Genomic DNA, 27,242 nt, shown 5'->3' on the forward strand with positions numbered 1-27,242 from the left:
CATCTCCCACTCCCTTCTGTGTCAACCTGACTTGCTCCCTTTGCTCTTCTTCTCCTGGCCCCAGCCCCAAAGCACTTATGTACATAACTGTAATTTATTCATATTGATGTGTGTCTCCTCCACTCTAGACTGTAAGCTTGTTGTGGGCAGGGAATGAATCTTTTTGTATTGTATCCTCCCAAGCGCTTAGTACAGTGCTCAGTACACAGTAAATGCTCAATAAATAAATATGAATGAATGAGAGATAGGAGGCAGGGAGATCAGTGAGGAGGCTGATACAGTAAGTAGTCAAGGTAGGGTGTAAGTATTTGGATCATCATAGTAGCAGTTTGGATGGAGAGGAAAGAGCGGATTTTGATGGTGGTGTGATGGTAGAACTGACAGGATTTGATGACAGGTTGAACATGGGGTTGAATGAAAGAGGAATTGAGGATAATGCCAAGGTTATGAGTTTGTGAGACAGGGAGACTAGTCATGCTGTGTACAGTGATGGGAAGGACAGGGTTTGGATGGGAAGATGAGAAGTTCTATAATATACTTTTAGACTGTGAGCCCACTGTTGGGTAGGGACTGTCTCTATATGCTGCCAATTTGTACTTCCCAAGCACTTAGTACAGTGCTCTGCACACAGTAAGCACTCAATAAATACGATTGATTGATACATGTACAGTTTGAGGTGTCAGCAGGGCATCCAGGTGGAGATGGTCTGGAGACAGAAGAAGATTCAAGACTATAGAGAGGTCAGGGCTGGAGAGTAAATTTGTGAATCATCTGGGTAGAGATGGCAATTGAAGTTAGGGGGGAAAATGAGTTCTTCAAGGGAGTGGGTGTAGATGGGGACCCAGAGCTGAGCCTTGAGAGATTCCTTGCTATCAGAGTATGGGAAACTATATAACTTGAGATTGAGGTTGAGACTGTGAGCCCCAATGTGGGATAGGAACTGTGTCCAATCTGATTTGCTTGTATCCACCTCAGCACTTAATTCAGTGCCTGGCATACAGTAAGTGCTTAAATACCACAATAATAATAATAATTATTATTATTATTATTGTGGTATTTAAGCACTTGTGTATAATAATAATAATAATAAGTGTTTATTATTATTATTATTATTATTAGCAGAGACTGAGAAGGAACAGCTGGAAAGCTAGGAGGAGAGCCAGCAGAGGACAGTGTCAGTTTAGCCAAGGTTGGATAATGTTTCCAGAAGGCAGCTGAGAGGTCGAGGAGGGTTAGGGTGCAGTGGAGGCCGTCAGATTGGCAAAAAGGTCACTGGTGACCTCAGAGAAGGCAGTTTCCATGGAGCGAAGGGGAGTTGGAGGGGATCGCGAGAGAATTGGAGGAGAGGAAGTGGAGGCAGCAGGTATAGACAGCTCTCAAGGCATTTGGAGAGGAATGGTAGGAGGGAGTTGGGGCAATAACTGGAGGGTGCTGTGGGGAGGAGGGGTGGCTTGGGATAGAGGATATATAAGCATGCTTGAAAGCAATGGGGACAAGTCATTGGAAATGCAGTGGTTGAGTAGTGTAAAGGATTAAGTATTTTTGTTCACAGCTGTGTGTTTTTATAGCACTGGTATGTTAGGCTCAAAACAGAAGAATCATAACTTGGGCAATCTTTCAGGAAGGCTGTCATTTTGTAATCAGCGTTCTCTATTGTGAACAATATTGAAATGTTACCCTACACACCCATGAAATGTAATTTCTGAAACGCCAGCTTCCCTGATTTGAACTAAGGATGCTTTTCAAAATGCCAAAGATAATTGCATTATGCTAAGTAAACATTCAAACTGATTGGCAAGAATATGTTTCAAGGACTTTACAGAAAGGCAAAAAAACCACTTTCCACTTCCAGGACAATAATTGCTCCTAAATTACTATGTTAGCTGCAGGTGATTTTTTTAAAAAATCTTTTGCTACATTTGCAGCTACCTGCGCCAGTTCGATCAATCAGTTCCTTCATTCATTCAATCGTATTGAGCACTTACTGTGTGCAGAGCACTGTACTAAGCACTTGGGAAGTACAAATCGGCAATGTACAGATATCAGTGATATTTACTGAGCACTTACTATGCTTAGAGCCCTGTAGTAATAATAATTATGGTACTGGTTAAGTGCTTACTGTGTGCCAAGCACTGTTCTAACTGGTGGGGCAAATACAAGTTGATCAGGTTGGACACAGTCCTTGTCCCACGTGGGGCTCGCAGTCTTCATCCCCATTTAACAGCTGAGGCACAGAGAATTTAGTACTGTGCTCTGCATACAGTAAGTGCTCAATGAATACGATTGAATGATTGAAAAGTTAAGTGACTTGTCCAAGGTCACACAGCAGACATGTGCAGGAGCCGGGATTAGAACCCAGATCCTCCTGATTCACAGGCCTGTGCTGTACCCACTAAGCCACGCTGCTTCTCAGCACTGTACTAAGCGCTTGGGAGAGGACAATGGAGTTAGCAGTTCCCCCGACTTTGGGTTTCTGAAGCTGTCCTGTCCGTGGTGGGAGAGAAGCAGCGGCCTAGTGGAAAGATCAGGGACCTGGGAGTCGGAGGACCTGTGTTCGAATCCCAGCTCCACCACTTGTCTGCTGTGTGACCTTGGACAAATCACTTCACTTCTCTGTGCCTCGGTCAGTTCATCTGTAAAATGGAGATGAAGACTGTGAGCCCCATGTGGGACAGGGACTGTATTCAATCCAATTGCTTTGTATCTACCTCAGTGCTTAGTACAGTGCCTGGAACATAGTAAGTGCTTAATTAACACTACTATTATTATTATTACTAGGACCTTGAAATCTTCACCTCAATTGGTAGTCTAGTGGGATGCCTAAATTTCATGGCCATAATAACCTCTACCCTATGTGGAAGTACCCACAGGGGAAATTTAGAGGTTGGTGTTAGAGGGATGTTCTCCAAACTGGAAAGGGGCAGGATTTCTAGCCTTTCCCATATCCTTCTCCTTCTCCCCCACCTGAAGGTTGTTTAGGTGGTCTTCCTCTAAAAGTCATCCTTCTGGGGCCAGAGATCTGGGGTTAGTGGTGGTGGGAATTCTAGAAAGAATTATAGACCCCTCTGCTTGAAGCTTGGTTCACTGGATGCAAAGATTAAATTCAGGGAAGTCTGGTGCATTGTTGTGTTGTGCTCTCCCCAAGCACATAGTACAGTGCTCTACACACAGTAGACACTCAATAAATATGATAGGTTGGTTGAAATCAGATTGCTAAACCAGGGCTGTTTTAATAGGTCAATTTCCCCTTCTTTGCTTCAATCTAGTTTCTCTAAGTTTTGTAGGTTATATGGCATGCTCAGGCTCTGAGAGGGAGGGATAGAATTCAGTATAGCCACTAAACGCATGATGGAATTCTCAATTTCCAAATTTCCTTATTTTCAAACCAAGATCACATAGTGGAACAGTGTTTTGGTGTGGAACGAGGTTTGGAAATAGATTTTTATGTATTTCCCTTGAGCACATAAGACATGACTTAGAGATGAGGGGTTTGTGGCTGTAGAAATTATGAACTTGTCAACTAACTTTGAATATTTGCTTTTTGAGAAGGCACTTAGAGTATTTTAGTTTTAATATTTTTCGATGCTCAAGAACATATGAGCTTTACTTTTAAATTTTTTTAATGGCATTTGTTAAGTATTACTACGTACCAGGCACTGTGCTAAGCGGTGGGGTAAATACAAGCTAATCAGGTTGGGTACAGTCCCTGTCCCACATGGGGCTCTTACAATCTTAATCCTCATTTTACATATAAGGTAACTGAGGCACAGAGAAGTGAAATGACTTGCCCAAGGTCACAGAGCAGAACAGTGGCAGAGCTGGAATTAGAACCCAGGTCCTCTAACTTCCAGGCCTGGGCTCTCTCCGCTAGGCCACACTTCTTTTTCATAATGGAGTTTGTTAATAATAATAATGGCATTTATTAAGTGCTTACTATTCATTCATTCATTCAGTCGTATTTATTGAGCGCTTACTGTGTGCAGAGCACTGTACTAAGTGCTTGGGAAGTACAAATTGGCAACATATAGAGACGGTCCCTACCCAACAATGGGCTCACAGTCTAGAAGGGGGAGACAGACAACAAAAAACTGGGGAGGTTACAAGGTGATCAGGTTGTCCCACGGGGGGCTCACAGTCTTAATCCCCATTTTACAGATGAGGTAACTGAGGCCCAGAGAAATTAAGTGACTTGCCCAAAGTCACACAGCTGACAATTGGCAGAGCCGGGATTTAAACCCATGACCTCTGACTCCAAAGCCCATGCTCTCTTCCACTGAGCCACGCTGCTTCTTCATTCCATTGTGATATTCAAGTGCTTACTATGTGCCAAACTCCATGGTTAGCTCTGGGATAGATCTAATACAGTCATAAGACACAGTCACTGCCCCTCATGGGGCTCACAGTCTGAGAGAGGGAGAACAGATATTTATTTCATCCCTATGTTGTTGAGGAAATTGAGGCTCAGAGAAGCTAGGTGACTTGCCTAAGGTCACACAGCAGCCAGTTGGCAGAGCCAGGATGAGAACCCAGGTGGTCCGGCGCCCAGCCCCGACCACTTTCCACTGTAGTGCTGCTTCAGCAGTGGCCCTGATGAGAAGAGGACCGAATTCAATATGAATTTTTTGGTCCATATCTGATCCAGCAAAGGCATATTCCATCGTGTCAAGCAGGGACTGGTGAATTGTTTTGCAGAATGTTTTGGTGTTAGCTTGATTAAAATCACTGTTATCTTCCTTTTGATTCTCTGATTCATGTCACGGTTTCTTCGGCTTTAATCAGGACAGTCATGTCTTGCTTGCAAAGCACTGATAATGGATCAGATAATCAGTGGAAAAACAGCTCTAACTGTCCTAGATAAGAGCTGATTGGGGAGGACACATTTTCCAAAAATACGTGTACATTTTCAAAGGCCAGTGAGATCAGTCAGTCGATCAGTGGTATTTTGCTCCAGTGCTTAGAACAGTGCTTTGCACATAGTAAGCCCTTAATAAATGCCATCATGATTATTATCGGGTGCTTCATGGGTGCAGAGCTCTGTACTAAGTGCTCGGGGGAGTACACCAGAACAGAGTTCCCTGCTCACAAGGAGTTTAAGTGTAGAGGGGCTCAGACTATAGCATTTGTGCAAATTATTACAGAACCCAAGAGAAGCAGGACTGGATAGAGGAAAAAATGATGGTGTAGGAAAGAAAGAATATGGAGAGTGAATTGGAGGTCATTTCGGGCTTTCGATCACCCTGTTCCTTTCCTGCCTCTGAGGTGAAACTATGAGCACTGTTCTAGCACTGGGGTGAATACAGTCCCCTTTCCTCATGGTATTCACAGCCTAAGTAGGAGAGACAACAGGTTTTTAATCCTCATTTTTTGAAGTTGAGGAAACTGAGACCCAGAGAAAGTGAGTGACTTGCCCAGAGTTACACAGCAGGCAGGTGATGGAGTTGGGATTGGAACCCAGGTTCTCTGGCCATCAGGCCCATCCTTTATACACTAGGCCATGCTACTTTCCAATGATGTCAGTCATGGAGGCAAAAATACACATATTGTAGGAGCATTGTTAGTAATCATATTTATTGAACACCACTGAGTGCAATACTCTGTACTAAGTGCTTGGAAATACAAAACAAGTGACATTTTCCCTACCCACATAGAATTGGCACTGCAGTAGGGGTAAATTCCTTTACTGAGGGAGGTGTAAGATTATTAGGTATTCATTAGTGCCTATTGGAAGACTTGAAGCAAGTGAGTGTTTGCATGGCTAGCTAGATCAAGATAGGATGGTTAGGGGCATCATCATTTTACTCTAGTTTATCAGGGAAGCTCTGCAGAAGTTAGATTTCAAGGGCAAGAGAGGGAAATAAGTCTAATAAAATCTCACTTCCATGCCTCATTCATCTCCCCTGCAAGCTTACACCTCTAGCCATCTCATAGTCTCTTCATTGGTGAATCCAAACTTCTGTGTGGAAAAATCTGTTCTGCCTTTCAGTTCACCTATACTCACAATACCTTTTAAAAGTCATTGTCTTCCTCCTCAGTGCTTTACACATTCTGACCACATTGCCTTTTGGGTTTGGGCCTGTGCTGTGCCATATTCAGTCCTGCCACTGACCCCTGTCCAGGTTCTCCCTCTGACCTGGAACTCCCTCCCCCTTCATATATGACAGACCACCACTCTCCCCATCTTCAAAGCCTTACTAAAATCACATTTCTAGACTGTGAGCCCGTTGTTGGGTAGGGACCGTCTCTATGTGTTGCCAATTTGTACTTCCCAAGCGCTTAGTACAGTGCTGTGCACACAGTAAGCGCTCAATAAATGCTGTTGAATGAATGAATGAAAAAGATGAGTGGGAACAAGCGTAGGGGGGAAGCAGGCTTGATGTGGCATTTGTGGGTGGGAGATATGCCCTGCCAGTCCCACCCTCCAATCCCATCTTCCTTTCCTGAAACGCCTCTCTAGACTCTCCCAAAGACTTAGTACTGTGCTCTGCACACATTAAGCACTCGGGGAATACAACTGGTTGATTGGTTGAAATCAGATGGCTAAGCCGGGGCTGCTTTACTGGGTCCATTTCCCCTTCTATAAGTCAATCTAGGTTCTCTTGAATGTTTTGTAGGTTACCAGGCACTCTCAAGCTCTTAGAGGGAGGGGTAAAATTCAGTATATTCACTAAATACACTAGAGAATTCTCGATTTCCAAATTTCCGTATTTCAAAACCAAGATCACAGAGTAGAACACTATTTTGGTTTGAAAATAGGTTTGGAAATATATTTTTTTGCCTCTTCCCTAGAGCGCATATGTCTCGACAGATGTAAACTCCCCACTTCTAGACTGTAAGCTCTTCCTCTAGACTGTAAGCTTGTTGTGGGCAGGGAAAGTGTCCATTATTTTCTACTCTCCCAAGTACTCAGGAGAGTGTTCTGCACACCGTAAGCACTCAATAAATACTGCTGATTGATTGACTTGATCAGCAGCCCATGAGAAAGAGTAGGTGAGCCAGAGCGCCTTTTCTCAGGGAACTTAGGACATGGTCCCTCTGAAATCAGGGGACGGGTGGGAGATTGGGGCACAGGGGGAGCTCAGCTGCTCTTCTTCCAGGTACAAAAGTGCTAAGTGACACCACTGTGAATTCCAAAGGCCTCCACACCTCACGGATGAGAAGCAGTGAGGCCTAGTGCATAGAGGATGGGCCTGGGAATCAGAAGGTCCTGGGTTCTAATCCTGACCACCACTTGTCTGCTTTGTGACCTGGGGTAAGACCTTTAACCACTCTGTGCCTCCCGTTATGTCATCTGTAAAAGGGGGATTAAGATTGTGTGAGACCCATGTAGGTCAGGGGCTTTGTCCAACCTGAGTAGTTTGTATCTACTCCAGTGCTTAGGACAATGCCTGACACATAATAAGCACTTACCAAATACCATGAAAAAAAATGTGGTCATTATTCCTGTTTTAGACTAGAAAGTCTGGATTTCAGCTGATCTGTCCCCTTCCCACTACTGTTGGTGTATAGGAGTGAATAATTGTGATATTTAAGGGCTTACCATGTGCCAAGCACTAGGGTAGATATAAGATCATCAGGTGGGACACCTTCTCTGTCCCACCCAGGGCTTGCAGTCTAAGTAGGAGGGACTATGGGTGTTGAATCTGCATTTTACAGATGAAGGAACTGAGGTGCAGGAAAGTGAAGTGACTTACCCAAGATCATATTGCAAGCAAGGGGTGAAGTGGGATTAGAACCCAGGTCCTCCTGACTCCTAGTGCTCTTCCCCACTAGGACTGGATTGTGGAGGCAGTGGGTGATCATGACTGTTTGATGATGGTATTTCTAAAGCACTTCCTATGTGTCAAGTATTGTTCTAAGCAAAGGGGTAGCTACAAGGTAATCAGGTTGGACACAGTGCCCGTCCCACATAGGTCTCAGAGTCTTTATCCCCGTTTTACAGATGAGGTAACTGAGGCCCAGAGAAAAGAAGTGACTTGCCCAAGATCACACGGCGGCCAAGTGGTGGAGCCAGGATTAGAGCCCAGGTGCTCTGACCGCTAGATCATGCTGCCTCATTGAGGAAGTCTCAATGACGTGGAACAGGCTGAGTTGGAGAAGGACAACTGGTGGCCAGATCTAACATTTTGGGGGCCAGGCCCGAGATTTTGCTAGCATTCTTGGCCAGTTGTCCTGGGTAATAGATATGGATTGGGTACTATGCAGTTAATGGTTCTTTTAAGCCACTATGCCAGCTGCCCATTTTGCCATATGATTCAAATATGTGCTCTTTCGAAGACCTGGAACCTCAGGAGCACTTTGGAGGTTGGCCGTCCTTAGAATTTCCTCATGCAGCTAAGTACAAAATTATTTTAAATTTAGAGATCTAGAAATGGAGACAGAAATGTTAACCAGTTGGAGAGACACTGAACGCAGGCTGAAACAGAAGGCAGCATGGATACACAAATTTTATTTCCCATGGAGTAACTATTTTATATTAAACTTAATTCATCTCCAAATCTTATTTTTTCTTTGGAAATTTTCTTTAGTCAGATTGTTAAAATGAGAACAAAATACCCTGCTTTTAAAGAACACAATTTATGAAGCTACATACAGTCTGTTCTAGAACGAGTGGTTTTGAAGATGCTTATTCTGAGGAAAATTACGTACATGCACCCAACTGTTTCATCCTATATGACAGTGTGTTTTACTCAGGCAGACATGTGTTGGTGGAAGAACCTTCTCTAATTCTCCCCCAGTATTCTGTCCAAAACACTGGTTTTACAGCAGACTATTGTCAGATCACCTAAAGTGTTCAGAATTGATAAAGTGAGGCCTTTAAGAAAAAATTCATGGCATGAAACCCCAAGACATTTCAATCCAGGCCTAATTAGCTGTAGTACTGAAGTAATCATGGTTTCCAGGGTGACCTAGGTCCCAGACCAGATGAAATATTAATGACATTGCATAATACTTTTGGAATCAGTTGAGGAGAGCTTCGTCTCCAGATCCACACCAAGCTGTCTAGGACCGTTCAGAGCCATAAATCTATTGGGTTTCAATGGAGTCATTGCACTTAGGACTTTCACTTAGGAAAGAAAGCCAGAGAATGGGAACATCATCCAGAGATTGATCAATCAATGGTATTTATTGAGCACTTACTATGTGCAGAGCACTGTACCAAGTACTTGGGAGGGTACACCATGTGGAACAACCTGATTACCTTTTATCTACCCCAGCACTTAGAACAGTGCCTGGCACATAGTAAGCACTGAACAAATTACCGACATTATTGTTATTACTACAGGTAGTTACGTACAGTCTAAATGAGACTATAGATAGATAACCTTTGGTTTCACAGATCTCCTTCCACTCTTGGGGAAATTCCATACTATAGGGCTTAGTTCCCGTCATATTCAAAGCCTTTATGAAATCACACTTCCCAACTGACTGTTGTTCTCCTAAGGTCGCAACTTTCCATCTCCCACCCCAGTTCTCTGCATCCCTTAGGTATTCACAACTACATATATCATTGTTGACTTGATAAATGCCTATTTCAGCACTTATCCACGTATCCATCCTCAACCCCACAGCACTTATGTGCATATCATTAATTTATTTTAATGTTGGTCTGTCTCCTTATAGACTGCAAGCTCCTTGTGGCAGGGAATGTTATAGTATATTCTTCCCAGTGCTTAGTACAGTGGTCTGCACACAGTAAGTGCTCAATAAACATGCTTGCTTCTCTTTATTTACCCCCCTATCTGTAATTAGCTTGTTTTGGCCTCTCCTGCTAGATTATAAACCTCTTGCAGGTGTCATGTCTTCTCTCTATACTCCCCCAGGTGTTTATTACAGTGATTGGCACACAGTAGGACCTCAAAAAATACTCGTGACCTAGCCTGGGAGTCAGAGGACCTGGGTTCTAATCCTTGGCTCCACCACTCATCTGCTGTGTGACCTTGGGCAAGTCACTTAACTTCTCTAGGCCTCAGGTACCTCATTTGTAAAATGGGGATTAAGAACGTGAGTCCCATGTGGGACATGGACTGCATTCAACCTTGTATCTACCCCACAGCTTAGTACAGTGCCTGGCATGTAGTGGGCACTTAACAAATGCTATAAAAAATATTTGTTTCACCTTTAGCAAATTAGGGAAGGATGACAATATTGGAAAAACTGAACTGCTCATCTTCCCTCCCAAACTCACCCTTCCTCCTGACTTTGCCATCCCTGTTGACAAACCTCCGTCCTTACTGCTACTCAAGCCTGCAACCTGGATTTATCTCTCTCCTTAAACCCATTTTGAGCAGTCACCCGCATGTTCAGCCAAGCACTAAATCTTGTCCAGTCCATCTCCACACCGTCTCCAGGATCCACTCTTTCGTCACTGTCCAAACTGCTACCATACAGCACGGGCCTGGGAGCCAAAAGGACCTGTGTTCTAATTCTGGCTCTACCCCATTGTCTATTGTGTGACCTTGAGCAAGTCACTTTACTTCTCTGTGCCTCAGTTACTTCATCTGTAAAATGGGGATTAGAGTATGAGCCCCACATGGGTCAGGGACTGTGTCCTACCAGATTAACTTGTATGTACCCCAGCACTACCAGATTACCTTGTATGTACCCCAGCACTTAGAACAGTGTTTGGCATATAGTAAAAACTTAACAAGTACCATAATAATAATGATAGGATATTGTAATTATATATTATATGCATTAATAATATGATCATTGTTATATCCCAGTAGCCTCTTCCCTTTCCAGTCCATAGTTCACTCCACTGCTGGGATCATTGCTCTAAAGAAAGTTCTGCACTTGTCTCCCCACTCCTCAAGTGGCTACCTAGCAGTCTCCACATCAAAAAGAAACTCCTTACCCGCTTCCGATTCAAGGCTCTCAATCTGCTTTCTCCCCTTTATCCTCACTTCTCTCCCAGTACCACCCAGCCGGCACACTTGGCTCCTCAAATGGTAACCTACTCACTGGCTCAGTCTCACCTCATCTGTCATTGACCCCTTGTTCATGACCTCCCTCCTCTCTGCAACCCCCCCCCACCTACTTATAATATAATTAATAATTATTATGGTATTTAAGTGCTTACTATGTGCCAGGCGCTGTACTAAATGCTGAGGTGGATACAAGCAAATTGGGCTGGACACAATCCCTGTTCCATGTAGAACTCACAGTCTCAATTCCCATTTTACAGATGAGGTAACTGTTGGACAGAGGAGTGAAGTGGAGTGAATAGCTCGAGGTCACACAGCAGACAAGTGGTGGAGCCGGGACCGATGACCTTCCATCTCCCACACCCTTACTCTATCCGCTACACCATGCTGCTTCTCTACAGACCACCACTTTAAACCCCTACTGAAATTTTATCTTCTCCAGGAAGTTTTTCCTGATTAGCCTCTCATCCTCCTATTCTCCCCACCAGTATTTTCCCTCCTGCCTCACCCATGCACTTAGTCGCATCAGCATTCATGTATAGTATTGTTATTAATGCTGTTATTTTTAATACTTGAGTGCTTACTATGCGCCAAGTACTGTACTAGGCGTTAGAGTAGACACGAGGTACTCAGGTTGGACACAGTCCCTGTCCCACACCGGATTCCCAATCTAAATCAAAGGGAGGAGGATTTAATCCCGAACTTTCAGGTATTAACTGAGACTCAGAGAAGTTGTGAATCACCCAAGATCATAGAGCAGGCAAGTGTGGAACTGAAATTAGAACCCAGGTCCTAAGACTCCCAGGCTTGTACTCTTTCTACTACTACTACTACTAATAATAATGATAGCATTTATTAAGCGCTTACTATGTGCAAAGCACTGTTCTAAGCGCTGGGGAGGTTACAAGGTGATCAGGTTGTCCCACGGGGGGCTCACAGTATTAATCCCCATTTTACAGATGAGGTAACTGAGGCCCAGAGAAGTTAAGTGACTTGCCCAAAGTCACACAGCTGGCTATTGGCAGAGCCGGGATTTGAACCCACGACCTCTGACTCCAAAGCCCGGGCTCTTTCCACTGAGCCACGCTGCTAGGCCACACTGCTTCTCACTTGGGAGAATGCAATAGCGCACAGTTGGTAGGCACATTCCCACTCACACGGAACTTAAGGTCTAGCTGAGGAGACAGAAAAAGATTATCTGCTTCATCTCTCAGAGCTCCCTTGTTGGAACACTAGTTGAAGAGCAAATCCACCAGACAGATTTGTGACTTTAGCCTTTAAGGAAGGCCAATTTTGCAAAGCAGCTTTGTTGCTTTTGCAGAATAAATGCTGGAAATATATTACGGAGCCACAGGAACAAAGTGCTGACTCTCTTTAGAGCATGAAGTATCATTTGATCTCTTACCCACCCGCCAACAGTAGGAATTCAGATGTAAAATAAAAATGTGTTCTGACAGACATTATTGCTTCAGTGTTTTGTCATGGTAATATAGCCAGGGATATCTTCCCCTTTTATGGTCTTCATCCATCTTATATTAAAGCATTTATAGCAGAATTTACAGTGTCTCCGCACAATATTATCCTCACTCGTAAAGAAACAGAAGCACAAAGAGAATTAGAACTTGCCTGGGCCATTCAGCAATTTGGTTGGAAAGCTGAGATATCAGACTGGTTTGTGGAGTCTAAACCTATTACTTCCCCTACAGAACATTGCCAAATTATTAGTTTGGGGGTTTTATGGTATTTAAGCACTTACTAAGTGCTGGGTGAGATACAAGCTAGTCAGATTGGGTACGGTCCATGCCCACATGGAGCTCACAGTCTTCATCTCCAGTTCACAGAAGAGGTAACTGAGGCACTGACAAGTGAAGAGACTTGCCCAGGGTCATGCAGCGGACAAGTGGCAGAGATGGGATTAGAATTTGGGTTCTCTGACTCCCAGACTTGTGCTTTTTCCACTTGGCCACCTCTGCATCAAACTCCTATTTGCTTTAAAGCACTCAATCACCTCAACCCTCCTATCTGACCTCACTGCTCTCCTACTACAACCCAACCTGCGCACTTCGCTCTTCTAACACTATCCTTCTCACTGTACCTCAGTCTCGTCTATTTCACTGTCTACCTCTCTCCCATGTCCTGCCTCTGTCCTAGAGCACCCTCCCTCCTCAAATCCCACAGACGATTTCTCTCCTTGCCTTCAAAGCTTTATTGAAGGCACATCTCCCCCAAGAGGTCTTCCCCCACTGAGCCCTCCCTTCCTCCTTTCCCACTCCCTTCTGCGTTGCCCTGAGTTGCTCCCTGTATTTATCCACCCCTCCCAGCCCCACAGCACTTACGTACATCTCTGTAATTCATTTATTTATATTAATGTCTGTCTCCCTGTCTAGACTGAGTGCTCACTGTGGACAGAGAATGTCTGTTTATTGTTATATTGTACTCTCCCAAGTGCTTAATATGGTGCTCTGCACACAGTAAGTGCTCAATAAATACGACTGACTGAATGAATAACTGACCATTCATTCATTCAGTTAATCGAAATCTCCACTGCTTCTGGAGGAATAGAGGTGGTTCACAGAAGAGTGGGGGCTGGGTAGGGGCTCATCTTAGCTGCGAAGTGGGTGACCGTATTTTGGGGTGGTTGTCAAAACAGGGAAAGAGTATCTTCATGGCTGCTTTCAGTTATGTGAAAACTCAGTTCCTGTCTTCAGAGAGCTGGTAATATAGAAAAGAGTGGGAATGGGGAATCTTGGGTTACGTTAGCAATGGCTTTCAGCCCCCGTGAGAGTCAGTGTTACATTGAAGCAGTGAGGCCTAGTGGATAGAGCACGTACATAGGAGTCAGAAGGACCCGAGTTCTAATCGCCATCACTGCCGCTCATCTGTTGTGTGACCTCGGGCAAGACACATAACTTCTCATCTGTAAAATGGAAATTCAGCCAATCATTTATTGAGTGTTTACTATGTGCACAGCACTGTACTAAGCTCTGGGGAGAGTACAACATAGCAATATAACAGGCATCTTCCCTGCCCACCATGAGTTTACAGTCTAGAGGACTGTGAGCCCCATGTGGGACAGGGACCGTGTCCAACCTGATTAGCCTGTATCTACCCCAGTGTTTAGTATCTGGCACATAGCGCTTAGCAAATTCCATTAAAAAAAATTGTACCTGTATATATTTAGCCCCGGGGCCTCTATACTTGCCATGACACTTATGAAAGTTAAAAGAAAGCCTATAGTTTATATTTTTAAATATCTTAGAGGAATTAAATATCCAACACTCCAACAGTATTACGCTAGTATGGTGCTCTTTGCAATAATTCTGCTTCACCTGAAAATGCTGCTGAACTGTCAGTATGACAGTGGTATTGCCACACACTCAACTTGAGTTTTGTAAAATTACAAATTGCCCCTTGAACCCAAGAACCTCTTTGACAAAAATCAAGCAGACTTTCAGGTAAGGACAGTTTTGGGAATGGTAGGTAAGGAAGTGGGGGTTCTGGAGGAATTCCACTAGGGGAGGTTGGGGCAGAAACGTGACTCAGGAGAGATGCCTTGACAATCACGACTCCAATTAAATTGTGTTTACATTTCTGAGTCAGCTTTTTTTCTTTTTTTTTTGGCTTTGGCTATGAATAGCCCATGGTGAAATCCACCCTGTGAAATTGCAAAAACACCTGCAACTCTCTGAGGTTTTTTTTTTCTTTTGTTTTTCAGAGATGTGAAAGCCAAAACCGGAGAATGGTTTTTTGAGGAGCGGGCCAAGAAATTTCCGACTGAAGGTAACCCTAATGAGCATTAATACTTATTGTTGTGTTATTTATTAAGCCCTCTTATGGGTGAAGCATTCAGGCAGAAAACAGGTTACGAGGTCGGCCATGCTGCCCGTTCCATGTGGGGCTCACAATCTATCTTCTCCCCATTTTACAGATGAAGAAACTTAGGCTCGAGGAGGTTGAATAATTTGCCCAAACTGAGCCGGTATTGCAGTGGTGGAGCCAAGGTTAGAACACAAGTCTCCTGACTCCCGGTCCTGTGCCCTTCCTACTAGGCCACACCAACATATTGCCATTGGGCATAGAGTTAATGTACCATTTCTTCTTTATTTAACCTACACATTAAGTTTTAAAGACTTGAGAATGTAAGTGCTTCTAAATATATACTGGACAGTGCCTAGCACCTAATAACGCTTATAAGAGCTCCAATAAGACAAAGAGTGTAGCTGACAATGAGTGAATGGCCATCTATGTTGATTTCCATCTGTGGGCCTTTGGCTTGTAAATATTAACAAAACCTTCTATAACCGCCGAAGCTGTGTAAACAGAAAGCCATGGAAAAACTGGCAGGTTGTTTAATGGTAGAACGGCATCTGGAGTGGTGAGTTAAAACAAAAGGCGAGACCTAAATGGACGGCAGATTTGCAGATGTCCTAGTAAAAATATTAAGTTCGGCAGTCTTCCCAGGAGTGGGGAAGAGGGAAATCGAAAACAGGCTAGGAGCCCCACAAGAGGGTCTGTAATTATTTTTCCCTAAGATCTCTGATTGGGAAAATGACATTCTTTGATGTAAGGAACCCAGGCAGGCCTCTTCTTTACCTGGTGGGGAGAGAATATGTCTACCAAATCGGTTGTACTATTCAATCAATCATATTTATTCAGCTCTCACTGTATGCAGGACCTATACTAGGTGCATGGGAGAGTACAATAGAACAGAGTTAATAGACACATTCCCTAACCACCACAAGCTTGCAGTCTAGAGGGGGAGACAGGCATTGGTATAAGTAAATTTTAGATGTGTACGTAAGTGCTGAGGGGTTGTGGGAAGGGTGAATGGAGGGTGCAAATCCAAGGGCAAGGGTGATGCAGAAAGGTTTGAGAGAAGAGGAAATGAGGGCTTATTTGGAAAAGGCTTCTTGGAAGAGATGTGGTTTTAATAAGGCTATTCTACCCTCCCAAGCACTTAGTAGAGTGCTCTGCATAATGTAAGTGCACAATAAATACCATTGATTGATTACAGATAATCAGTTGTACTTCTTGAGTGTTTACTATGTGCAGAGCACTGTACTGAGCTCTTGGAAGAGTACAGTACAACAGAATTAGCAGACATGTTCCCAGCCCATAATGAATTTACGGTCTAGAGGGAAGCTTACAGCCTGTAGGGAGCTTGCAGTCTAGAAGGTGGGATAAGTCATCATCATCATCATCATCAATCGTATTTATTGAGCGTTTACTGTGTGCAGAGCACTGTACTAAGGGCTTGGGAAGTACAAATTGGCAACATATAGAGACAGTCCCTACCCAACAGTGGGCTCACAGTCTAAAAGGGGGAGAGCTCGATTGATGTCTATTCTGGGGAGAAAAATGCAGTTTTGGGTAGAGAAATTAGCCCACTGGGAGGAAGAAAGGCAGTGAGTTGGGGGATTACAGGGGAGTTGGGGCCAGATGGAAAAGAACCTTGAAGCTGATTCTGAGGAGTTTTTACCTGATGAAAGGAGACACGGGAAGCCGGGGTGGATTTTGAAGAGAGAAGAGATGTTGGCTGAGCGGAGTTTCAGGAAGGCGGTCTGTGTGGCAGCACTTGGTGTAGATTGGAAGGGCAGAGGCTGGGAGACCGGCCAGGAGGTTAATGCCATCGTCTAGTCAAGAGCTTGCTTGTTCCATGATGGGAGACTTTTGAGGGATACTTTTCCCCCCTCTCCCCCTCGTCCCCCTCTCAATCCCCCCCATCTTACTGCCTTCCCTTCCCCACAGCACCTGTATATGTATATATGTTTGTACATATTTATTACTCTATTTTACTTGTACATATCTATTCTATTTTATTTTGTTTGTATGTTTGGTTTTGTTCTCTGTCTCCCCCTTTTAGACTGTGAGCCCACTGTTGGGTAGGAACTGTCTCTATATGTTGCCAACTTGTACTTCCCAAGCGCTTAGTACAGTGCTCTGCACACAGTAAGTGCTCAAGAAATATGATTGATTGATTGAGGGGAGAGGGTGGGGTGGATCTGGGAGAATCAGGCAGTACGTTGCATGGGTTCTAATCTGGCTCTGCCATTTGCCTGCTGTGTGACCTTGGGCAAGTTACTTCACTTCTCTGTGCCTGTTATCTCATCTGTAAAATGGGGAATTCATTCACTCAATCATATTTATTGAGCTTTTACTATGTGCAGAGCACTATACTAAGCACTTGGAAAGTACATTTCAGCAAGAGATAGAGACAATCCCTACCCAACAGTGGGCTCAGAGTCTAGAAGGGGGAGACAGAAAACAAAGCAAGTAGACAGGCATCAATAGCATCAAAATAGATAAATAGAATTATAGATATATACACATCATTAATAAAATAAATAGAATAATAAATATGTACAAATATACACAAGTGCTGTGGGGTGGGGAAGGGGGTAGAGCAGAGGGAAGGAGTAGGGGCGATGGGGAGAGGAGGAGGAACAGAAGAAAAGGGGGCAATAGGTTGCATGGGTTCTAATCCTGGCTCTGCCACTTGTCTGCAGTGTGACTTTGGGCAAGTCTGTTCACTTCTCTGGGCCTCAGTGACCTCATCTGTAAAATGGGGATTGACACTGTGAGCCTCACGTGGGACAGGGACTGTGTCAAACCCGATTTGCTTGTATCCACCCTAATGCTTAGAACAGAGCCTGGCTCATAGCACTTACAAAAAATACCATATTTATTACCATAATTATTATGAGTGGTTTATGGCTAATCTCCGGTTCTAAACTATGGTTTGTTTCTCAACTTCTATTTGCTTTGTCCCAAGCTCTCTGCATAAGCCCTGCAAGAGCATGGATGTACACACTGTATTTTTGGTGTGTTTCTCTAGTTGCTTTGCTCAGTGCCTTGCCAATAAGTCGACACTTGATCAGGATGTTCAACGTTTGATGCTGATTCTGAATCTGATTGCTTGAAATGAAGATCTCAGGGGTATTGTTATGTCAAAGCAAGTTCTCAGCATCCTTGCCAGTGAAGCAAAGAAAATGACTTAACGCACCCTCTTCCAATCAAAGAAATAATAGCATAGGGTGTTTCCTTAGAGCCTTGTGGCACGCTTAGTTGAAATGCCCTTGTGAACCTAAACCTAGCCAGTTTCCAGTCGAGCCTGGGGGGAGGGATGTGGGAGAGATTGCTGCCAATTCTGTTTGCCACCTCAGTTCACAGTACCTTGCACATTTTGTTGTATTTAAAGTCTAAAACCACAGGATGTGAAAAAGGGGTTTATGTTTTAGCTGCTTGATGCTGTTGTGCCACTTGAGGCCTGAACAAAATTAGCCAGCTAATATCCAAAAAGTTGAATTTAGATCAAAGTTTCAGATACAAACCAAAAAATCTTCAGGCTTACAACAAGTCTTCAGGAGCAGAGAGAATATGCATCTAATGTGGCTGAACAGGAACTTAGAGAATTATGGAACTGGTCAGAGTAGTAGTTCGTGATGCTATTTATTGAGTACCCACTGAATGAAATGCACTCTACTAAGAGCTTGGGTAAGTTTGACAAAAGGAAGGGACATGTTCCCAGTCCACCAGGGGCCTATACTCTGCCAGGGAAGACAAACATAAAAATATTTTCACTTGGAGTAATCATGATAGTTGAATATATAATTAAGTAGAGAAGCCGCGTGGCCTAGTGGATAGAGCACAGGGCTGGAAGTCGGAAGGACTTGAGTTCTAATCCTGGCTCCCCCACTTGTCTGCTGTGTGACCTTGGACATGTCACTTTGCCTCTCTGTGTTTCAGCTACCTCCTCTGTAAAGTGGGGATTCAGACTATGGGCCCCTTGTGGGACAGGGACTGGGTCCAACCTGACCATCTTATATCTACTCCCACACTTAGCACAGTGCCTGGCACATAGTAAGTGCTTAACAAGTACCATAGAAACAAAACAAACACACATTCCCAGCCCACAACAATCTAACAGTCTAGAGGGGAAGACAGACATTAATATAAACATAAATAGGTGATTTGTCCTGAGCACGATGTCTTTGTCATGAAAAAATTTATTTTAGGTGGTTTCCCCCATCCCCTTAGGTGGTGAGGAGACATCTATGCAATGTGTGTGAACACAGTCAGCTTGCGTGATGGGCAGGAGGCACAGGGCAGGGGAACCATGCTCTCCAAGAAGCAGTGTGGCCTGGTGGATAGAGCACGGGCCTGGGTGTCAGAAGGGCCTGGGTTCTTTTCCCAGCTTCCCCACTTGTCTGTTGTGTGACCTTGGACCAGTTCACTTCATTTCTGTGTGCTGCAGTGACTTCATCTGGAAAATGGGGATTGAGATTCTGAGCCCTTTGTGGAACAGGGAGTATGTCCAACCCAATTTGTTTTAATCTACCCCAGCAATTAGAACTGTGCTTGACACATAGTAAGTGCTTAACCAATACCAACATCATCATCACATAGTAAGTGCTTAAAACATACCACAGTTATTATTGTTATTACCAGGGCTAAACCAGCATAGGAACAAGGAGTGTGAAATAGGCAGAGAGAGAGGGCCCTCTCCTGCCTTGTCCCACTGCATAATACCAGGCCTGAGGCTTCTTGCTGACCTCTTGCCCCATCCCACTTCAGCCACACATCTGTGTCATCAAATGTTCTAGCCCATCCTGAGCACTGAACTGTCTCTAACCTCCTCACCTCCTGTACCTCTATGCAACTACAGTGACTGCGCCCTCACATCCTCACCCTCCGAACCCGACTTCATCTCCCTCTGTGACATGGACTCCCTCCTCCTGTATCTCTGTGTCCATCCCATTGACACCCAACTAATCAATCAATCAGTCAATATCTATTGAGCGCTTGCTGCTTGCAGAACACTGTACTAAGTGCTTGGGGAGGTACAATAAAACAGAGTTGATAGACACATTCCTTGCCCACAGAGAGCTTACTGTCTATGCAGGGAATATGTCTGTTGTTATAGTGTACTCTCCCAAATGCTTAGTACATTGTTTTGCACAAAGTAAGTGGTCAATAAATATGATTGAATGAATGGAGGGGGAGAGAAACATTAAATTAACTATGGAAATGTACATCAATCCTGGGGGGCTGAGGCAGGGGGAATAAAGGGTGCAAATCCAAGTTGAAGGGTGACGCAGAAGGGAGTGGGAGAAGAGAAAATAAAGGCGTAGTTGGGGAAGGTCTCTTTGAGAACATGTGCCATCAGTAAGGCAGATACATCCATCTCTTCAGGAACATCCTGTCCACTGTTCCTCCATCTCTCTGGTGCCACCAAACCCTAATCCTGGATCTCCCCTTTCCTCAGCTCCGGCATTCATGGAGATGAGGGCCACTGGTACCAATCCAGCCAACAGTCTCTGTGCCTCGCTTATCTCTTCTGGTAAATGGGGATTAAGACTGTGATTCCCCTTGGGGGACATAGACTGTGTCCAACATAATTAATTTGTATCTACCTCATCGCTTAGTACAGTGCCTGGCACATAGGAGCGATTAACAAATATCAAAAAAAAAAAAAAGCTCTTCACTGGTCTCTCAACTGCTTCTCAGCTGTCAGACTACATTACATGTTGCTGCCCAGATCATCTTAAACTGTGTTCTTGAGTTATTCTTGAGTTATCGTATTCCCCTAAGTGTGTAGTACGTACTACAGGTCACATCAAGAAGGCTAATGTGACTGTAGGCCGTGGACTGTAAGCTCCTTGTGGGCAAGGATCATGTCTACTGTATTCTGTTATAGTGTACTTTCCCAATGGTGAGTTCAGTCCTCTGCTCACAGTAAGCGCGTAATAAATGCTATTAATTGGTATGTAGAGCTCAATAAATACGATTGATTGATATGTCCTTTGGGAAACTGACGGAGTAAATACTAACATGGCATCAAGATTCCAACTATATTTCAAGTTGATTCCCTGTTTGGTGTTCACTCATTTAAAAAATGGTATTTGCTAAGCACTGAGGTAGATACAAGATAATCAGGGTGCACACAGTCCATGTCCCATATGGGGCTTGCAGTTTTAATCCCCATTTTACAGATGAGATAACCGAGGCACGGAGAAGTGGAGGATTTGATCGAGGTCAACAGCAGACAAGTGGAGGAGCCCGGAGTAGAACCCAGGTCCTCTGGCTCCCAGCCCCGTTCTCCACTAAGGCACACCGCTTCCCCAAAGCACATAAAACTTTTGTGTCTGTATGTCCTGGATATGTCACTTCTGCCTGTTAGAGCTGTTCCACCAGCACCACCTGCAGCAAGTAAGCAGATGGCAAGACAATTTTCAAAATATATGAGATCCTGAGATAATAGTGTTTCACAGCGTGGCCTAATGGAAAGAGCACGGGCCTGGGAATTGGAGGACCCGAGTTCTAATCCCTACTCCATCACTTGTCTGCTGTGTGACCTTGGGCAAGACGCTTCACCTCTTTGTTCCTCAATTTCTTCACCTGTAGAATGGGGATGAAGACTGTGAGTCGATACGGGACAGGGACTGTGTCCAACCCAATTATCTTGTATCCAGCCCCGCACTTAGTATGGTGCCTGGCACGTAGCGCTTAACAAATACCATTAAAAATGGCAATAAGCGTGGCTCAGTGGGAAGAGCACGGGCTTGGGAGCCAGAGGTCATGGGTTCTAATCCCAGCTCTGCCACTTGTCAGCTGTGTGACTTTGGGCAAGTCACTTCACTTCTCTGGGCCTGTTACCTCATCTGTAAAATGGGGATTAAGACTGTGAGCCCCATGTGGGACAACGTGATCACCTTGTGTCCCCCCCCAGCACTTAGAACAGTGCTTTGCACATAGTAAGTGCTTAACAAGTGCCATCATTATTATTATTATTAGGTGAGACGGGTGAGGATAATGAATATTATGTGAATACCCAAATAGCTGCTCTATGGGGAGCCAAAATAGGGTAATCATAAACAGAAGCAATGCTATAAAGTCAGACTTCAAATGAGGTGGCAAGGTAATGGATGCATAGGGTACACAGTACGGAATACAAATCAGCCTCTTGCACAGCAGTTAGAAATGGGGTTTCCATAGGAGCAGAAGCTTCAGGACCATCAGAACTCCGAGAGACAAATGAAGATGGCAGCAGATTGTGTGGGAACAAATGCAACACTTAAGCAAGGGATAATCTTTTCACACAACTGAAAGGGCTTGTCAGTCACACATGAACATGAATTAAACATTACGTGGACAGTAGATATCTTTGAGCCAGTATTGCACACATCATGCATGTGTTCGTTCTCTCTCTCTCTCTCTCTCTCTCTCTCTCTCTCTCTCTCTCTCTCTCTCTCTCTCTCTCTCTTTCTCATATTCAGTGGTATTAAGTTCCTTCTGAGTGCAAAGCACTAGTACTAAAAGCTGTGGAAAAAAACAAGAATAAAAATTAGCCCAGTTCCTATTCTCCAAGGAAGTCACCATCTAAGAACAGTCGCAAGGGGAGAAATTGGTAAAGGATGGGCAGAAAGATGGAAATGCTAGAAAAAGACAAGGACAGTAATGTGTACAAGCATAAAATAACTTTGTGGATAAAGGAGCAGAGTTTGAGATTATTCACTGCTCAGCTAGGGCTATTCAGATTCTGAATGTTAACTATTTTTTAAATGGTATTTAAGTGCTTACTATGTGCCAGGCATTGTACTAAGTACTGGAGTAGAGTCAAGGTAATCAGTTTGGACATAGTCTTTGCCCCACATGGGGCTCACAGTTTTAATTCCCGTTTTACAGATGAGGTAGCTGAGACACAGAGTAGCGAAGGGGCTTTCCCGAGGTCACACAGCCGACAAGCGGAGGAGTCAGGATTAGAACCCAGGTCCTTCTGACTCCCAGGCCGATGCTCTCTCCACTAGGCCAGACTGCTTCTCCATCATATTTATTGAGCACTTACATTGTATAGAACACTCTGCTGAGCCCCTGGGAATCAGTGGTAGTTATTGAGTGCTTACTATCTCCCCCTCTAGACTGTCAGCTCATTGTGAGCAGGAAATGTGAGTGTTGTGATGTTATACTCGCTCAAGCACTTAGTACAGTGCTTTGCCCACAGTAAGTGCTCAATAAATATGACTGAATGAATGAATACTGTCTGTAGAGCACTGTATTAAGCACTTGGAAGAGTATGATACAACAGCATTGGTAATAATAATAATAATGATGGAATTAAGCACTTACTACATGCCAAGCACACTGGGGTAGATACACAGTAATCAGGTTGTCCCACATGGGGCTCACAGTCTTTACAGATGAGGTAACTGAGGCACAGAGAAGTTAAGTGGCTCATCCAAGGTCACACAGCAGACAAGTGGCGTAGTCGGGATTAGAACCCATTTCCTCTGACTCCCAAGCCCATGCTCTTGCCACTAAGCCACACTGCTCCTCCTAATAATTGTGATATTTGATAAGTGCTGACTACGTGCCAGGCACTGTACTAAGCGCTGGGGTAGATACAAGCAAATCAGGTTGGACACAGTCCGTGTCCCACATGAGGTTCCCAGTCTTAATCCCCATTTTACAGATTAGGGAATTGAGGCACAGAGAAATGAAGTGACTTGCCCAAGGTCACAGAGCAGACAAGTGGCAGAGCCAGGATTAGAACCCATGACCAGGTGATTCTCAGGCCCATGCCCTATCCGTTACTCCATGCTTATTGTAGACATGTTCCCTGACTGTGAGGGGCTTAATGTCTGGAGGGATCTCTAGAGTTAGTAGACATGATCCCTACCTTCAAGAAGCTCACAATCTAGCTGGGGGTGAAAGCATTAATGTAACAGGAGGCAACAACAGAGTGAAAAGATATGCGGGTAAGTGCATATCTAGATGGTGGTAATGCAGGAGTATCGGTGAGGGGAGCTGGGTGGGAAATAGGGTGTGGAGATGAGACATTAATCAGGGAAAGCCACCTGGAGGAGACGATTTTAGGACTTTGAAGATGGGTGAGTGGTGATCAGTTCGGTGGGAGGTGAGAGGGGGCTCCAGGCAGGAGCAAGGAGTTGATAACAGGAAACCAAAGCGAAGTACATCAGTAGGTTGGTTTAAAAGGAGTTAAGCAGGTGGGCTAGGTTGTAGTGGGAGTGAATCAAAGAGAAGAAGTGGGGAGAAAACAGCAGACTGAATGCCTTAGAGCTGAGGGCTGAGGTGCAGAGAAATGAAGTGACTGCCTAAGGTCACAGACAAGCACTTAACAAATACCATCATCATTATTATAACAAGTAGTGGAGTCAGGATTAATCAATCCATCAATCAATCATATTTGTTGAGTGCCATACTAAGCGCTTGGGAGAGTCCAATATAAGGGAGTTGGTAGACACATTTTCTGCCCCAAATGATCAGCCTGGTACCTGAAAATCAGAAGAAGGGTGGCTCACTCTAGGCAGAGACATTAGTAAAATCAGGACTCCCAACAGGCAGCTTCTAAAGTAATGACAGGTGTTACAAGGTGACAAAGTTTCTACACCAGTTCACCGCACAGTGGTCTTTCAACATCATCAGTGGTATTCATCCATTGCCTGTGGAGTGCAAGGCACTGTACTAAATACTTGGCTCATTATGGGCAGGGAACATGTCTGCTAATTCTGTTTGTCTATACTCTCTCAAGAGCTTCGTACAGTGCTCTGCACATAGTAAGCGCTTCTATAAATACCACACTGATTGATTAGGGGTGTACAACTTCTGGAAGCAAGCACATTCTCCGTTCTCCAGGGATTTATGATATAATAGGCCTGGTGAAAGGAGGAAGACTGGGGCCTGGATGGTAATTGCTAGCTGGGAAGCCATCCAGGTTCTCTGCTCAGACAGGATCTATGTAGCTCAATTAAAGGGAAAAAAACATTTCTTTTCACTGCAGGAGGACAGTGGGTGAGAGAAATTGTGTGCCAGCAGGGTAATGAGTCCATTACTATTCATTTCTCCACCCCTTCAAGAAATCGATTACTGCCCTCAGTCATGCGCTTCATCTCTCCCATCCTGGAGGGGATAGCTTGCCCCTTCTGCAGCCAGAACTCATGATTAAAGTGGGTAAGGCATTACTGACCGCTCAAATGGACTCCGCTCCAATGTCCGAGAGCCTGACCACACACGCAGTTGTCGAGGCATGGGCCTGGGGAGTTTTAGCTGTGTTGTTGGAGGATCAGGGATCCCGATGGGTAGCTATTCCACAAACTCCCCGAGCTTGGGGCTCACCCTGAAAGAGGAAGGATTTCATTTGATCAAAGACACGCTGCTCATTTTGTCATCTGTTGTACAATATTCAGTATAGTGTATTGCTCTCATTTGAGTCAATCCCATCACCACCAGTAGTAATAGAGAAGCAGTGTAGCCTAGAGGATAGAGAATAGAGGATAGAGGATGTGCTGTGTGATCTTGGGCAAATCATTTAACTTCTCTGAGCCTTAGTGACCTCATCTATGAAATGGGGATTAAGACTGTGAACCATGTGGGTCAGGGACCGTGTCAAACCTGATTACCTTGAATCTACTCCAGCGCACAGTAATAATAACAATAATAATGACTGTGGTATTTAAGTGCTTACTATGCTGCAGGCACTGTGCTAAGCACTGTGGTGGATACAAGCAAATCGGGATGGACATGGTCCCTTCCCCAAAGTGGGGCTCACAGTTTCAATCCCCATTTTACAAGTGAGCTAACTGAGGCCCAGTGAAGTGACTTGCCTAAGGTCACCTAGCAGACTAGTGGCAAAGCTGGGATTAAAACCATGCTCTATCCATTATGCCGTGCTTAGAACAGTGCCTGGTACACAGTAAGTGCTTGACAAATACTATAAAAATTTTTTGAAAAAGACACTATGGAATTACCCACAGTTGATATTTAAGCAGCCAGTTAATAGTGGAAAAGTAGCTTTACTTCTCTGAGTAGAGGGAGAAGCCAAGAGGACAAGGAGCTGGTCAGCCCTGCTATACGAATGATGGTGTTTATTAATAATAATAATAATAATAATAATGACATTAAGCGCTATGTGCAAAGCACTGTTCTAAGCGCTGGGGCAGTTACAAGGTGATCAGGTTGTCCCACGGTAGGCTCACAGTGTTAATCCCCATTTTACAGATGAGGTAACTGAGGCCCAGAGAATCAGTCAATCAATCGTATTTATTGAGCGCTTACTGTGTGCAGAGCACTGTACTCAGCGCTTGGGAAGTACAAGTTGGCAACATATAGAGACGGTCCCTACCCAACAGTGGGCTCACAGTCTAGAATTGAAGTGACTTGCCCAAAGTCACACAGCTGACACTTGGTAGAGCTGGGGTTTGAACCCATGACCTCTGACTCCAAAGCCCGTACTTTTTCCACTGAGCCCTAAGGATTTACTAAGTGCCTGGCACTGTACTAAGCACTGGAGTAGATACAAGCAAATCGAGTTGAACCCCATGTGGGTCAGGGAATGTGTCCAACCTGATTAACTTGTATCTACCCCAGTGCTTAATACAGTGCCTGGCACATAGGAAGTGCTCAATAGATACCATTTTTAAAAATGCCATTGTTATAAATATCATGATTGACTCATCTATTTTTAGCTTTAGTAAAACACTGTGTATGTGTCCCATAAAGCAGGAAAGCCTGTGGGTCATGGCTTATGGGAGCCCTCATCCTATTTGGGAACCAAACTGTCAGGGAGGAGGTAGGACAGACATGAAGCTGGGACAGAGTGCAGGAGTGACAAGACGAGATGGTGGCAGTGATTTACCAGCATAATCTCAGGGACAGTGGGAGGCCGAGAACCTTGTGATTACCACAAACTCTTATCCTTTGGGCTGGGGAAATTCCTGGCTCCTATCATTCAATCATACTTATTGAGCACTTACCGTGCACAGAGCCCTATACTAAGCGCTTGGGAGGGTACCATACAACAGTCGGTAGACGCATTCCTTGCCCACGCTGAGCTTACAGTCTTGAGACAGGGCAGACATTAATATAAATAAATTACAGATATGTACATAAGTGCTGTGGGGTTGAGGGAAGGGTAAATAAAGGATGCAAATCCAAGTGCAATGGTGCCACAGAAGGGTGTGAGAGGAGAGGAAAAGAGGGCTTAGTCGGGGAAGGCCTCGTGGAGCAGATGTGGCTTTGAAGGTGGGAAAAGTCTGTCGGATATGAAGGGGGGGGGGGGGGGTGGTTCAGGCCAGAGGCAGGAGGGTGGGGCGAGCGGTTGGCAGCGAGATAGATGAAATCGGGGTACAGTGAGTAGCTTAGCGTTAGAGGAGTAAAGTGTGTGGGCTGGGTTGTTGTAGGAAAGCAGTGAAGTAAGGTAGGAGGGGGCGAGGGGATTGAGTGTTGAAGCACCCACTTTTGCTATGGGTGGTAGTGAGCTGTGGCCCAGTATAGGGAAGCTCTCGGAGTGGGAATCAATCA

At 44.5% G+C, this 27,242-nt stretch overlaps 1 protein-coding gene across 3 annotated transcripts in view; it reads left to right on the plus strand.

Annotated features, from left to right (window-relative positions):
* The window catches only part of SYTL3 (synaptotagmin like 3), a 102,346-nt gene that overhangs the window by 28,722 nt on the left and 46,382 nt on the right, over nucleotides 1-27,242 (plus strand). For all 3 annotated transcript variants that reach the window (XM_038760622.1, XM_038760631.1, XM_038760638.1), the window contains one exon: nucleotides 14,641-14,705. In XM_038760622.1, the coding sequence (XP_038616550.1) occupies nucleotides 14,641-14,705 (65 nt within the window). The remainder of the gene's footprint in view (nucleotides 1-14,640; nucleotides 14,706-27,242) is intronic.

This window comes from Tachyglossus aculeatus, chromosome 2 (assembly GCF_015852505.1).
Source record: "Tachyglossus aculeatus isolate mTacAcu1 chromosome 2, mTacAcu1.pri, whole genome shotgun sequence".
Classification (NCBI taxonomy): domain Eukaryota; kingdom Metazoa; phylum Chordata; class Mammalia; order Monotremata; family Tachyglossidae; genus Tachyglossus; species Tachyglossus aculeatus.